Source organism: Populus euphratica, unplaced genomic scaffold, assembly GCF_000495115.2.
Source record: "Populus euphratica unplaced genomic scaffold, PopEup_1.0 scaffold1396.1, whole genome shotgun sequence".
Taxonomy (NCBI): domain Eukaryota; kingdom Viridiplantae; phylum Streptophyta; class Magnoliopsida; order Malpighiales; family Salicaceae; genus Populus; species Populus euphratica.
In genome coordinates this window covers 14067-29593 of record NW_011501245.1, presented here as the reverse complement: position 1 = coordinate 29593, position 15527 = coordinate 14067, and the positions used below count along the sequence as shown (strand labels likewise).

The 15527-nt window shown below is 34.2% G+C and overlaps 2 protein-coding genes across 3 annotated transcripts; one reads left to right on the top strand and one right to left on the bottom strand.

The window, feature by feature from the left end:
* Positions 1 to 182: 182 nt before the first annotated feature.
* LOC105117534 (probable LRR receptor-like serine/threonine-protein kinase RKF3) lies at positions 183 to 2947 on the bottom strand. The gene is made up of 3 exons (XM_011015224.1): positions 2892 to 2947; positions 1857 to 1991; positions 183 to 1781 (listed from the first exon to the last, which is right to left on the bottom strand). The coding sequence occupies exons 1-3, from the start codon at positions 2945 to 2947 to the stop codon at positions 215 to 217; spliced, it is 1758 nt and encodes a 585-aa protein (XP_011013526.1). The 3' UTR covers positions 183 to 214.
* A 4078-nt stretch (positions 2948 to 7025) lies between these two features.
* LOC105117529 (receptor-like cytosolic serine/threonine-protein kinase RBK2) lies at positions 7026 to 14104 on the top strand. Of its 2 annotated transcripts, none has more exons than XM_011015218.1 (9): positions 7026 to 7486; positions 8394 to 8503; positions 8625 to 8984; positions 9134 to 9385; positions 9476 to 9630; positions 12195 to 12274; positions 12355 to 12490; positions 12584 to 12733; positions 13541 to 14104. In XM_011015218.1, the coding sequence occupies exons 1-9, from the start codon at positions 7428 to 7430 to the stop codon at positions 13709 to 13711; spliced, it is 1473 nt and encodes a 490-aa protein (XP_011013520.1). In that variant the 5' UTR covers positions 7026 to 7427; the 3' UTR covers positions 13712 to 14104. The 2 variants fall into 2 exon arrangements, with proteins under 2 accessions (XP_011013520.1, XP_011013519.1); XM_011015217.1 differs by having other exon boundaries at positions 7026 to 7516.
* The last annotated feature ends 1423 nt before the right edge of the window (positions 14105 to 15527 follow it).

Sequence of the window (15527 nt, the reverse complement as noted above, 5' to 3'; positions counted from 1 at the left end):
TTCATAAAATTAAAACCAAGTCTAGATCAGATCTTGAATGATGAATTTGACGAAAAACCTGCAGACCAGATATAACCATGCTACTGCACTGCATGACTAAAATTAGCTCTGTTCCTCACACAATGAAAGAACGAATACTGAAGTTTTATAGCATGCAAAAAAAATAGATGGAATGGGGAAGACATACAAGATACACAAAAGCAATAATTTCCTGTCATCCAAATTGTCTGAATTGGTTCTCATCACTTCCGATGGACGAAGTAAAGTTATAACTTGAGCTGATACTGCAAATTTCCAAATTGGAGGTAGCGATGTATGCTTCAAGAGACGAGGGAACAGGCATGTTGGTTTCCAACATATTCACAATCTGATCAAATGGTGGCCTAGCATGTAACACTGGATGAGCACAAGTAAGAGCAATGTGCACATACTGCTCCATCACCTCCGGTGATCCCATTTCAGGCAGGTTTTCTTCAATAATATCCAATCCTCTCCCTTCCCTTGCTAGTGACCACGCCCAGTCTGTCAACAGAGAAACATTTCCTTCATTGATTTCATAAGCCTTTTTTCCACTCAGAAGCTCAACAAGCACAACACCAAAGCTGAAGGCATCGCTTCTTTCGGTTAACTGCCCATACAAGGCATACTCCGGGGCAACATAACCGAGAGTCCCGGCAACCCCGGTGCTAAAATGTGTCATTCCCTGTGAATTGAACCTTGCAAGGCCAAAATCTGCAACTTTAGGCTCAAAATTGTCATCCAAAAGTATATTACTAGCTTTAATATCCCTATGGATTACTGCTGGATGCACCCCATAGTGTAAATAAGCCAACCCCCTTGCGGTTCCAAGGGCGATCTTTTGACGAATCGGCCAGCTAAGTTTTGTTTTTCCTGATTCGAAAAGATGGTTGTAGAGACTTCCATTACGCATCAAATCGCACACGATGATCCTTTGGGGAGCTTCTGGAGGAACTGCTGTGGTGCAGTAGCCTCTTATAGAAACAAGATTGACATGCCTTACACTGGCTATGATTTCCACTTCATGTGCAAAAGTTGCAGCACCGCTAGCAGAACAGTTCTTGAACCTCTTGAAGGCGACTTCAGACCCATCTGATAACATCCCTTTGTAAACATTCCCATAACCCCCCCCTCCAATAATATTATGTGTAGAGAAATTCACTGTTGCCTTTCTAATTTCCTCAATTCTGAATTTGACCAAATTAGTGCCTCTACTATGCAATCCAAACCCAAGATCCAAACTAAGCTCGCCATCCTCAGGACTAACCTTTTCCTTCTCACTTCTCCCGTGTCGCGTCCGGCGTAACCAAACTGCGATGAAGCCTCCCACGACTCCAAACATGGAACCCACAACAATGCCAGCAATTACAGCACTGTGATACCTGTAGGCGGTGGACTTCATTGAATACTTCAGCCCGAACAAGCATTCTGCAGTTCCGGGATCAGTCGGTCCAAACTGATTAATAACTGCAGCTGTATACATGAACAAATAACCTGGACAATCTGAGGCATTCTCAGGTCGAGGACCATGAAGATACTGATTCCCAAGACTTAACAATTTCTTGGTACAATAATTACAAACAAGGTCATCATCCAGGGATTGTTTACAATAAAGCTTCATCTCTTGCAACTTAGACGTGGGAAATTTGCTCTCAAACTGAGCCAGAGATGTAATATTCATGCAGCCCTTTGATATCCATTCAGCTTGATAACCACAACCAGACTGGATATCAAGACCAGCTGAAACCTCGTGAATCAACTCCCTGTACGATTGCCAACATGCCTGAAATGTATCAGCAGGAGGAACAAAGTATCTGTTGGTTCGAAGATATACTGACCGAATGAAACGAATTCCATCATGAACGAACTGGCATTGTTTAGGCACAGCGATAAATGAACGTTTTGGATGAGCTGCGCTGACTAGCTCACGAATGACGTTGATATTTAATGGGCAAGAGTCTTCAACAAGGTTTCTGTGTGAGATTTCAAGACAATCAGCACTTCGAAAACAGAAATCCGAAAGGGTTAAGAGTAGGACTAATAGAAAAAACTTGAACTGAAAGAGGAACATCTCTGAGTTATGGTTTCACAAGACTTGAAAACCATGATTCCACCCTCAACTTTCATGGGAATTGATAATCATAACATTATATTTATCATTGTCTCAGCTTCATATATTATTGGCCTTTTCGGGCAATCAGTGGATGGGCGGCAAGAGTTGGAATGAGTCTTAACTTTCAGGAGAGGAGGAGTAGTTCATTTGTCTATGCTGATATTGATTCCTTAACAACTACGTACATTCGTAGAGCCTATGTGACTTCATAGGATATGTATTAAATTTAACGTTTGGTTTTTAACACATAGTTATCGACATGGAATCGTTTGAAAATCATGAAATGAAATATTTGAATCAGTCACGTCGATCTTTCAAGAGGGACAGCCTTAATTAATTTATTTGCTGCCATGCAATCAAACAATTCACATAAGTTAAAGGATATCTAGGCCCTTCTTGTGAAGTTAAGTAGCTGATGCTTTGAACTACTGTGCTTCAATAAAAACAAAGCAAGGTGCTATAAAACCGAATGGCGCAGAAGCTGCAGCATCTTCGATTTGCCTTACTGGGCACTGAAATCATACTTGAAATCCCTGAACTCATGCCACCTGCTCTGGACATGACTATTTTTTAAAAAGCGAGAACAGAGACAGCCTGATAATAAATATTCATTGGATTCCCTTTCCTTTCATGTCCCATATGGCCCATATCTACCCGTTCTGGTTAACTTATTCGTCTCTCTCTCTCTCTCTCCAATCCCTTATAAGCTAGATGTGTTGTCGTGTTGTATGCTATGACTGGTGGCCAGTCTACATTAAACCCAAACGTCTCCCCGTTTATGTACATGGTAAAAGTAGACCGAATGGGCCGTGCCATATCCGACTCTGATTTCACAAGACGAAGCTGCTCACATGAACTACCGGAATAAGATATGCTCCTAACGGCTAACAGGGAAGATACTCATAACGATGATCCTTTGGAATATGCCGGTTGCCAGTTTTCTCTCGAGAATTGTGCCCAGATTTTTACTGCAAGATGCCCAGCGAAGCAGCTAGAAGCTAGGTTTGCATCACGAACCAATGCCCTCCTCGCAAGTCACGAGTCCCTTGAAACTCAAGGCAGATGGCAACAACCCCGATGTGGTTTAGATGGGGTAAAATGCGACAAGTCACCTTGAATTATGGATCCAATCACAAACTATCATTTAATAAATTATTTAGTGCGGTTTGTTTTGCATAAAATGTTTCATAGGTACAAAATAACTTACACGTAGTTCGTGTAATATTTTTCAATACCGGTAATGGTGAGATGATAATGATTGCAGTGTCAAGATGGTCATGTTGATAGTGAAAAAAATAATGATGGTAATAAAAAAGATAAAAATAATAGTGGTAAAAAGAAAAATGGCAGCAAGATATTTGCAGCAACGAAGGAGGAGGAGCTAGTGATGAAAGATAAGGTGTTGGTAGTTGGGGTTAGTTGGAGATGATGTATGATATAGTTATAGATAATATTGTAAGTGAATTGTTATTTGTAAAATATTTTATAGAATTTTATGGGTTTAAAATATTTTATATTTATCAGTTTTTTTGTAAAATATTTTCTAAAAACAAACGCTGAAAAATCTAAAAATATTTTATATTATATGCATAACAAACAGTCCATTAGTGTAACCTAGTTTGTATGCTTACATGGCACCACTTTTTTTTTTTTCAATGTAAAAAACAATATTTAGGTCTTAGTGAATTCTTTGATGCTATTATTAAACTAAAAAATAAGGTTATTTTGAATTCTTTTCAATCAAGATAAATTTTTTTATTAATGTATTTTTTGTTTATTTATCGAAAGCTAAGTTTTTAATTAGAATTATTATCTCTGTTAAGAAAATAAATATTTTTTAATTATCAAAGTAATTGTTTTTAAAAAATTACTTATAATTTGTTATAGGAAGACACAATTATATATATATATATAGAAGGCCAGAGTATAAAAACACAAAGAAACCAAGTCCACAGTAAAAAAAATGACGTGAAAAAAGTCACCTTGATCCACATCCTTTCCTTTGGCTTCGTTTTCAATTCCTCTTTTTTTCTTCGAAATTGATTTTAACTAGTGGAAGAATCTAATTAGTTTTAATTTTTTTTAGTAAAAAATTTTGAAAATCATTTATTCATGGATTAATTCTACTATCATCAATAGCTTTAAGAGATTTGTTACTTTTGTTTTTTATTATCGATGTTTTAAAATTTAATAATTAAATTGATTTGAGAATACTTTATATATATAGAGAGAGACGTCAAATTTGATCAAAATCTCAACTATTGAATTTGTTACGGGTCAACAACGGGTTTGAATTTGTTATAAAACCTCAATGTTTTAAAAAAAATTTATTCAATTTGATTTTTATTTTTAAAATTTTTATTTTTTGAATTTAATTAGTCTTTCATTATTTTCTTTCATTTATTTTTTATATTAAATTAAATTTTTATTATTTTGATTATATTTTGTATTGTTTTTTTGATCTTTGACGATTAAAAAATTTGCTTCATGATTTCTTGTATTTAATTTCTATAAAGTAATTTTAGTTTCATGATCCAAGTTATAAATTTTAAAAACTAACATAATTTAACTTTGATTTTTTAGGTTTTTTTTTTAAATATTATTTAATATTAAGTTATTTGACTTTGAGCTTCATGATCGCTTTCTCTCTTCTTCTTTTTTATAGAGTTATCTTGATTTTATATCATGAGTCATGGTTTAATCAAATTAACTCAGGTTGCCTCAAGGTTGTTTTAATTTATTTTAAATTAATTTTTTTTAGTTTTATCTTTTATCATTTTGCTTACTTGAAGGTCAACCTTCATTGTTTCATTCAATTTTTCTCGTATGAGATTATTTTTAATCTCATGATAAGACTATAAATTTAATATATTAATTCAAATAAGGTTTTTTTAAATTGATTTTTTTTTGTTTGTCCTTCAATATTCTTTATTAATAATTATATTTTATTTTATTTTTATTTTTCACATTATAAAATTGTCATGTTCTCATGCAATTTTTGTATTGTTATTTAAGATCATTATAATTTTTTAATAATATTTTTATTTTGTTATCAATTATATTTTCATTCAGATCAAGACTGGCAGTGCAACGCGAACCACCTGCCTAGCATGAATTGTCGTCGACTATGTTAATGTGCATGGCTTTCTTGATATGTGACTCCATCAGCCATGATTACTACTTAAAAAATGTAGGAGCATCGACCGGCATGGTAGGGACCATCCCTGACTCCGATTTCACTGAACATACATACCTAACATGAACATTAATGGAGTTCTTCGAGTTCCTGTTTCAACTGCATGACAAGCCTCTAAATTCATGCAAACCTAAACGTATTTATCACATAAATAAGATTAAGTTCAAGAAGAAGTCTAAACGTATGACCATAAATTTTTACTTGATTACTGCGCTCAGCAAGTCTTGTTCTTATAAAACCCGCCGGATAATTCCCGTTGAGGTAGAGAGCGTGGCTAAAATTTAGCCGGATTATCCTAAGAACAAGCTGGTGTTTTTTTTTTTTTTTTCAATTTTTATCTCCTGTTATAATATAATGCACAGGCCAAGATGTGTCGAGGATATGGTGGAAGAAAATGATTAATTATAGAAGAAACGACAGTCAGATTATTGAACTCCGGGCAAGGCACGAAATTAAACAATTACTCCATGCATAAATTCCTTGATTCTGCCGTTTTTTAGTGTAATCTTCTCTTGTTGTGCTCTTCCTGTTTCCCATGAGACAAGAGAACATTCTTCATGTATTTTCTCTTTCAGAGATATAAAAATAACATTAGGCTTTGTTTATTGTAATTTATGTGTGTTTGGTGTTGTGGTAAAATGTATTTTTTAAAAATATTTTTTTAGATTTTATACAATATATTAAAATCATCAAAAAAATGAAAACAAAATTAATTTTGATATTTTTTAAGACAAATTATAATTTTAGAATATATTTTAAAACACGAAAACAAACTATTAATGTGGTCATTATTTCCCTTATAATAAGTTTTTTGGTTGTCAAATTGGCTTGTCATTGCACATTTCAATTTATAGAATCGTTGAAGTCTATAGTGTTTTTTTTTAAATTAAAAAAATACATTTTTTAATAATATTCTATATAATTTAAAATACAAGTGAGGTTTCACTACAATATAAAATTAAAAAAAAGGATATTTTATTAATGTGACTTGCTCATCTTATTAATAATTTATAATATATAGGAAAATACATAAGCAAATATAAAAGACAAATCAAAATTGTGAAATTCACAACCAAATTGATTTATTTGAAACAGACTTTGAGCTATTAAATTGTGAAATATTAGGTATCTAACAAAATAAGTTCTAGTTTACTTAGATTCTAACTTGGAAATTAGAATTGAATCTCTCTTGTTGATGTACTTGAAATCCTTTTTTTTAATTCAATGATAAATAATTTTTTTTTTTAGCATAATTTACTTATCAATCAAGACAAATTTTTTTCTTGACAATATTAAAGAGCATGCTCTGCACATCTATTTAGTTTGCTTTATATATATAACTTTGTGATTCAAAATCAGATAATAATAAAAAAGAACAAATTTCTTCAATAGCTGAAACGATTTTTTAAAATTGTATAATTGAAAATGATATTTTATAATTTCAATGAAGAAAATAAATAAATAAATAATATTCAATTAAAATTCAAAAGAATAATTCTAATCTTGTGTTTTTTTTTCAAATCACCTTCTAAAAACCTCTGAAATTCAGCATTAAATTTATAGAATCTATTAACTCAATGCACCAAATTAAATAAAACCAATATTATTACTCCAATAAAAAGTAAAATGTGGGCCCAAACATGAAAGAAGGAGCCCACATGGACCCAACATTTGAATATTAGCAATTTTACCAACCAACGAACACTCCATGTCCCTCTCCCTGTCTGTGCCTGTGCCTGTGGGATTTAAGGCTGAGAGCAGAAGTCGCTGAAGAGCTTCCAACATTTGTCAGCAATGCAGTAGACCAAACCAGCGACTCTTATGGGACAGAGAGACCCCTGTAAGAAAGAGAGAGACTTTTTTCTTTTCACCTTTTTTTCAAGTACGAACAAATAGAGAGTAATGGGGCTTTGCGATATATAGTTCTTTACAGGGCCTGGATAAATTTTAGTCAGCTATCAAAAGTACTAAACAACAGGAAGGTTTTAATGTTGTAGTAACCACTGTTTTGTTTTGGTATCCTTTTGGTCTCGTTGTCATTTTTTCCTCTGTGTGGGTGTGAGAAAGAGAGAGAGAGTGGTGTGTGTTTGTTGGCTGGTCATGGAAGCTGTTGGAGGACATAATAAAGCTGCTCATAGTAGTACTTTTCCCTGGTACGGGTGTGTTCCTCTCCATGCTCTCTCATTTGGGTGTGTTTTTCTTTCATCTTCCTCAATCTTTTTCATATAAATCTTATGTTTTGTCATGATGGTGATTTCTGTTTATTGATTTTTCTACTCAATGGGTTCTTTGGATTTTGTTTACATGTATGTCACTTGGGGTTCTCTTAATTTTTTTTTGTAAGTTTTGGATTTTTTTTTTCCATACATGGATAATTGCTAATTTGTTAATTTGTTAATTTTTGCTAATTTGTGTGAATGTGTTTCAACGCTTTGTTCTTTGTTGGAGGTTCTTTCAGATGGTGTTTCATGAGGAGGTTCTTTCAGATTGTGTTTCATTAGGAGCAGATTGGTTTTTTAAGCATCTGTTGATTTGTGAATTTGGTTTGTGCCTTATATTTTGTCAGTTGATATTTGAAGATGCTGATGGGTTTTAATGATTTTCTTCAGAGAATATTTGAAGATTTTGATGTCATTTTGCATATATAGTACTTGCACTTGTGAATGTTATTATGTCTGGTGTTTGCTCTTCCCTTTACAAGTCCTTGGTAAGATTTTTAAAGGCATTTTTATTCAAAAGCATAATATTTCAATATGGCCATTACTTGTGCGAATCCCATTCATGTTGTTTTCTTATGTATCCTGTGGAACAGATGATTGTATTGGACATTTTATCTTTCATGTTATGAAAAAAATTGGACTTTTTTGTGAAATGTATCTCTATCTACCCTGATTCGCCTTGTTTAAGCTGAAATTCCTTCTTTCTCTCACACTCACTCAATCAACCGTAAACACACTCACACACTCTCAATGCTAGAGTCCATTGCCTTTCTTCTATTCTGATGATTATAGGTTAAACATGGCAGTAAGCTCTTCTTTATAGCAATGTTTTATTTCTTTAACTTAGGGAGGGTTCGAAGGAGTATTGTTTACTATCAGAGAGAAATCTGCATGCAAAAGTTTCAGTGAAACCTAAGAAACACAGTCCAGTGATTTCTTCCTCTGCTTCTTCCATTGGTATTTACTTTCACTTCTTTTTTCATGATCTTTAATGCATCTTATAGCCTGAGCATATGCCTGTATGTTCATCCATGAGACTAGTTCCCTTATTTTTTATGCTTTGGTTTCCATTTTGTAGACTTGAGAGCTTCAGACATGGAAAGAGAGAGACAAGATGGATTATCTCCTAGAGGAGTTATAGAAGCTTGCTTAACAGGCTTGGAATCCAACTCAGATTTTACTAGAAACAGCACTGCAGAATCAGAAGTTCCTCGTTCGAAGGCACATTCAAACTGGAGTAGATTCTTCAAGTCATGGAAAAGATTTTCGCTAAAACACTTGCCTTCATTTATTCCTCCTCCAGTGCCCAAGGAACCAAAACGTAAGAGCAGGAGTACAAGAGAGAACACAGTTCTGAGAAATTTATACAACTTCAAGTCGACCTTGCAGCATTTCACTTTTGCGGAGCTCAAAATGGCAACAAACAATTTTAACCACGGTCTGTACTTTATCTCTTTAGTGAGACCTAATGGTCCATAATGTTGGCCAGACTTATGATCCAAAATGTTGGCTTACTTGTAGATGCTTTCAACAAAAAATATTTTTCCATAATTGGGTTCTGTGATGAACATTTATGGTTTCTTGCAGAGAATTTAATTGGAAAAGGTGGTTTCGCTGAGGTTTACAAAGGTTGTTTGCCTGATGGAAGGCTAGTAGCCATAAAGCAGCTGACAAAAGGAACTCTTGATGAGAAGACTGCTGGCTTTCTAAATGAGCTAGGCATTATAGCCCATGTTGACCATCCTAATACTGCTAAGCTGCTTGGGTGTGGCATTGATGGGGGGATGCACCTTGTTTTTGAATTGTCTCCATTAGGGAGTTTAGGATCTGCTCTTCATGGTTTGGTGCTAATTTGTATTGTTTTCTAGCCAAATTGCAACTGCATTATGCTATTCAAGTTACTTAGGTGTTCATCAATTGCATTTCCAGGTTCACAAGTCGAGCTTGATTGGAGTAAAAGGTACAAAATTGCTCTTGGGGCAGCAGATGGACTGCTGTATCTTCATGAGAATTGCCGAAGGCGAATCATCCATAGAGATATAAAGGCCGATAATATTCTTCTTACAAAGAATTTTGAGCCTCAGGTATCTCTCGAGTTATACCTGAGAACATCAGAGGTTAAAAACTTCAGTTATTGCTGGGATCTTTTTCTTTTTCTTTTCTTTTTTGTTCCTTTCTATTGTTTGTTTTCAGGAAAAATTTTTCTAACACGCAGAGAAGGATGTCTAATCATTTTGAGGACATAATGCTTTGAGTGTAAATAGTGAAGCTTATGCCCTTCCTGCACCACATATAGCCATCGAATAAATCTGTAACTACGTCTATTATTAACAACCGATAAAAGAAACTTCGCAATTTGTGGTCAGCAGTATTTCTTTCTACATAGCTCATGCAGGAAACATTCTTACTATGCCATGTTTTTACGTTTGATTGTTTTCAGCTTGTCTGATGATGAACCTTGCTCGGGTAAATCTCTCTGTCCTGGTCTTCAGCATTTTTCCATGAAGTGGTTACCAAAATAATGTCATTCACCTAAAACGAAACACTGTACAATTGGTAAAAGTTTGAATTTAATTCCTTGTCAAATGGAATTGCCAAACTAATTGCCTGAGTGCTCAACAATAATAGAATGCCAGCATAATTGATTTTCCATATTTTTAAAGAGGAGTGGAATGGTAATATTTGAGTTTCAAATTCAATTCAGGCTTAAGTGTTCAAAATCCCAAAGCATAGTTTTTGGGATATTGTAGAAAGGCAGCCATACAACCTTGGAGTTTCGAGTATCACACTACTCTTTCATATGTTGCCATACACAGTTGTGATTGAATTCATGACTGCTCATGAAAATTTTGGTGATGGCATTAGGCTCCATGTCCTTGTGTTCTGCATGAATCACTATATTAAACTGACACGTCATAGCTTAACATCATCAAACTAGCAAGGACTTGTGAAAATGCCTGCATTCTCTTAGATTTAGGTGGAGGTATTGGAACAGTTTTGTGTTCCACATAGAGAAGTTTGAGATCGTCAATAATGGAAGGGGGAGTATAGATGTGTTTGATTAGGAAAGTATGAATCTTTTATGAGCATGATTCAGTCTTGCTTTGTGGTTCATTATTGAATTTAACGCAGAAGAATTCAATTGTATCTGTTGATTTTTCTCCCAACACCACTACACCTTCTGCTTGATTAGGATGGTGTAATGGCCCAAGCTTGAGCCAGATTAATGGTCTGGTGAAGCAATTTAGTTTTATTTGGGCAGAGGTTGGTTCTCTTCCCTTAGGATCATTGTTGGCATGTCACTTGGAGTGAGGAGATCCTCGTGACTTTGAGTTAGTAGTCTTTGCCACAAGATTCACCGTCATTGACTCTGTTCATTTATTGATGGAATGATCTTCACTTGCCATCAACTCTGAAATTTCTCATCACATATTATTCAGTATAGGTGTCGGGACCATCAACCAAGACAAATATTTTACATTAACAAACAAACTGATATGTTTCTCTAATTCTGTAGTATATGAGAGAACTCTATGCATAATCAGTATCACCAAAGTCTTGCATTTATGAGGAACATATATAGTAAGGCCAACCATAGACGCACAACCTTAATAGGAAAAACTACAAGGCTTGCCTTGCGGCAGGGGTATTAAGATGCAAGAACACTAATAGTTAGTGTGTAATGATCCATTAAAAAAATTATGACCAAGAGTGATTTGAAAGTTTGCCTTGCGGCAGGGGTATTACGATGCAAGAACACTAATAGTTAGCATGTAATGATCCATTAAAAATTATGACCAAGAGTGATTTGAAAGTTCGAAGGTGCTCCATTCAATGTTACATGAACGTTCAAAGCTACCACAGAAAACATTCTATTATCAAGCCATTCATTTTGCAATCCTAGATAGAACTGCTGTAAATGGGAAATGTGGGCGAGAAGGCACTTATCCTGTTAAGTAGTGTGTTAGTAGAATGCATCACTAATTAGATTTTCTTCGGGGAATGAGGTTCAGGCCTCGAAGCAATGTTCCTTGTTAAGAATTTTGTACCTGGGACACGAGTATTTGAGACTCGTGAACATGACCATATAATGACAGGCAATTTCACAGCTGAAGAAAATAATGATTTGAGTTATCCTGCTAGCTCTGTGCTTGCATGCGTTTTAGCTATTGCTTAAGTTGTATGAATCTTTTCCTTTTTATTTAGTTGTTGGTGATTGAACCTTTGATATATTCCTTATTAAATACCTCACTGCCTGCTTGAAGTGCTATTTAAAGAAATAGAGAAAAGATTTCCATATCCAAGAACTATTTTTTTTTCCATCCTACAATTATCAATTTTGAACTAGGCTTTATTAAACTATTATTGCTTTTTCTGCTCTGGTTTCTTTTTACACCGTGTCAGATTCGCAACAATTGTCTTTCAATTTGTTCTAATATGGACAATATATTTGCTCCAGATATTGGAATTTTATGAAATTTGTGTGGCTCCACATATTGGAATTTTATGACATTTGTATGCAAGGATTTCAATTCTACTTGTCGTACTATCTGTCATTTATTACTGTAAACTGGTATCATGACATCTATACAGCTGTTTGGTTACTTGAATCTTTTGTTTATTGATTCACAATCTAATTTTGATCCAGATTTGTGATTTCGGACTAGCAAAGTGGCTACCAACACAGTGGACTCACCATAATGTATCCAAATTTGAAGGCACATTCGGGTGTGTAAGAGTAAAATATTTTGGTCAGGAGTTGATAAAAGTGCTCATGACTTGATGTTACTTTTGTTTTTCGCTTGCAGCTACTTTGCACCCGAATACTATATGCATGGCATAGTTGACGAAAAAACTGATATCTATGCATTTGGGGTATTGCTTTTGGAGCTCATAACAGGGCGTCGACCTGTGGATCATTTACAACAAAGCCTTGTGGTTTGGGTAACTTTTTACTTCTGCACAATCTGGTCATCAGAAAAGCCATATATATGAAAAGTCACCAGCTACCTTTTTTGATCTTACTCTCTCTGGTAGGCAAAGCCTTTGCTGGATAACAGCGATACTAAGGAGCTTGCTGACCCTTCTCTTGGTGACAACTATGATCTAGAAGAGATGGATCGTTTGGTTTTGACTGCCTCTTTGTGCATTGAGCAGTCTCCAGTCCTACGCCCTCGAATGAGTCAGGCAAGTGTTTGCATGTCACTAGTACTACTTTATTTCATGTAGTCCTATACAGTCAAATTACCAGAAACCACAGGGTCACCGTTCCATTTGCAGAATCTGTTTTGGAGTGGCTTCATATCGTTTAGTTATACACTGTAAATGGGCAAATCCCAGAAAAGAAAATGCCAATCAAGAAATGACATGATTTTTGTATATTAAGATGTGGTTACAAGGGTCCTGTATTTCATTTCATAGGAACAGCAACAGAACTTTCGCTATCCAAATCTAGCCCATATTCTAGGAAAAGACTGGCTTGAATGCTTATGATGTTGTGTTTTACTGAAAAGGGTATGTGATCAAGCCATTAAATGCAAATGGCTATAAGTTTATGTTTCTGGTGCAGGAAAACTAATTATAGTGTTCCCTCTTATTCAAGACAGAACACTACCAACCTGTCTTTCATTGATATAGTTACGCTTACTTGCCATTTATGTTTCTGGTGTGCCCGGCATGCCTTTCATTCTGTACTTTCTGTTGTTAATCATGTAATGCAATTGCATAAAAAAGCCCCTAAACCAACTTCCTATTTGATTTATCTTCACTCAGTAATTGATTGAAGAATAGCAAATTACTTTAGAGAGAATCATGTGATAGAATTGCCATTTACTGGTCCATTCATTTCTCTCATGATAGGTTCATAGTGGATAGTCATTTCCTGCAAGTTTCTTAAACTTTACCCTTGAATGCTCTCTTTGGTAGAGATTCTGATCTACGAAGAGGACTTGGAAATAAACATTGAATGGCAAATTGATGGATGTTCTTTTGCAGGTTGTGATCCTACTAAGAGGTGATGAATATGTCTCTGAGCGTGCCAAAAAAGGTAAAGGTCGTGCTCTCCTAAGAACTTACTCAGAAGAAATCTTCGACGCTCAAGATTACAACTCAACTAGGTATCTCAACGATCTCAAACGATACAAGGAGCTTGCTTTGGGTTCTTGAAAGCAGTGAATACTGAATACCATATTTAAGAAGAAAGAACATTAGGAGTGAAACTTCAAACATAGAAAACAACCCTAGGTGTAATAATAGGTTTTACAGTTTCAAAGGGTGTTTAAAAATATCCAGCAGCGGAGATAAATCATTTGCCATCTTGTTTTCATGGAATTTGAACGCGCCTGTCAATCCTTAGGTAGAATTTCAAATTCCATGTAAAACACCATGAAATGAGATTGTTTCCGGAAGTTCCAAACATCCTCTCTATGTTTTTTTTTTTTTTTTTTTCATGTCCATGTACATATAAGGTTGTTTTCTTTCAGACTAGAGACTTTATCTTGTGTGGAGGATAATTTTACTCAATGTAAAACAAAGTTATAGAAATCATTTTCAGCTATATATTGCTATGTACCATTGTCTTTTGTGAAGCTTCTTTTCAGATCACGAGACTCCATTTCAACACCTACACGCTGAGACACATGAGATGGCAAGTTTTCATGTCGACCTTACATGAATGTGCCAAACCTGACATCAAGGTAAACGCCTTCATGCTTAGGTTGTCATCTTCTACCTCTTGCAAGAGCAAGACAATGCCGAGTCATACAAAGAGTTTGAAACATAAATAACAGGTTTTTACTGTAGAAATGTAAGTTGTGAGATCAATATACGCGTCCACACCAGCTGCCTGACATGGAATTCAGGATCTCAAGACCAGCATACATGTAATGGGAGGTGTTACTCGTGCATGAACTAGATTAGATACTCAAATTACCAAGTATAAATCCTAACAAGTACGTAAATCTCATTGTTATTATTAAAAATTATTTTTTATTTTATGTTTTGAAATCATTTTGATATATTAATTTTAAAAATAATGTTTTATAAATAAAAAAATTATTATTTCAATGTATTTCTAAATAAAATTTTAAATCATAATTGTCACTATAATTTCAAATAAATTTATCTGATTTTACTCAACCGCTTATTAAACTAGGTGGGAGTTCAATTAGTATTATTTAGCAGAAACTTTGAGAAAACATCATTTTTAGGTGAACCCTAGAACAGAATGAATTTAATGACTTTCTAATCTCTACATGCATAACCAGATTACATGGCTCGGCCTGGCCAGCCTAATGAACCTGAGTAGACACGTGGGGTCATTCATGGGATGGAAAGAAAAGCTGTTGACTTTTCTTTCATCGTGATTTCACAACCTCAGCATGAAAAACGTTTAATTCAGTTTGTTTTTATAAAAGTAGTTTTGAAAAAGAATTAATTTTTTAAATAAATTAATTTTTTTTATTTTTAAATATTTTGTATATATTAATTTAAAAAACTAAAAATAACATTATTTTAATATATTTTCAAATAAAATATACTTAAAAAAAACCCGAATATGCTAACCTTAATATATTTTCAAATAAAACATACTTTAAAAAAAAAAACCCGAATATGCTAACCTTAATATATTTTCAAATAAAACATACTTTAAAAAAAAAAAACCGAATATGCTAACCTTATCTGCACCTTGTTAGCTACGTGGAACATGTTTTATTTCAAAAACTACGACTAGGATTTATTATGTCTTCCACTGCATTTATCCTCAAGATCATCGAGTGGTGGTCCATGCATGTGATTTCTTATTCAATTTCTTTTAATAAACTCCATGGTCCCATTAATTTTGTTGAATGAAATACGTTTAACAAAATATTGTTAGTATAGTATGCTATAGTCATTATTTATCATTTTATATCTCAATAACACAACAATAAAATCTAATAAAATACCATTTAGTTGTTATAAATACTCATAAGTATATCAT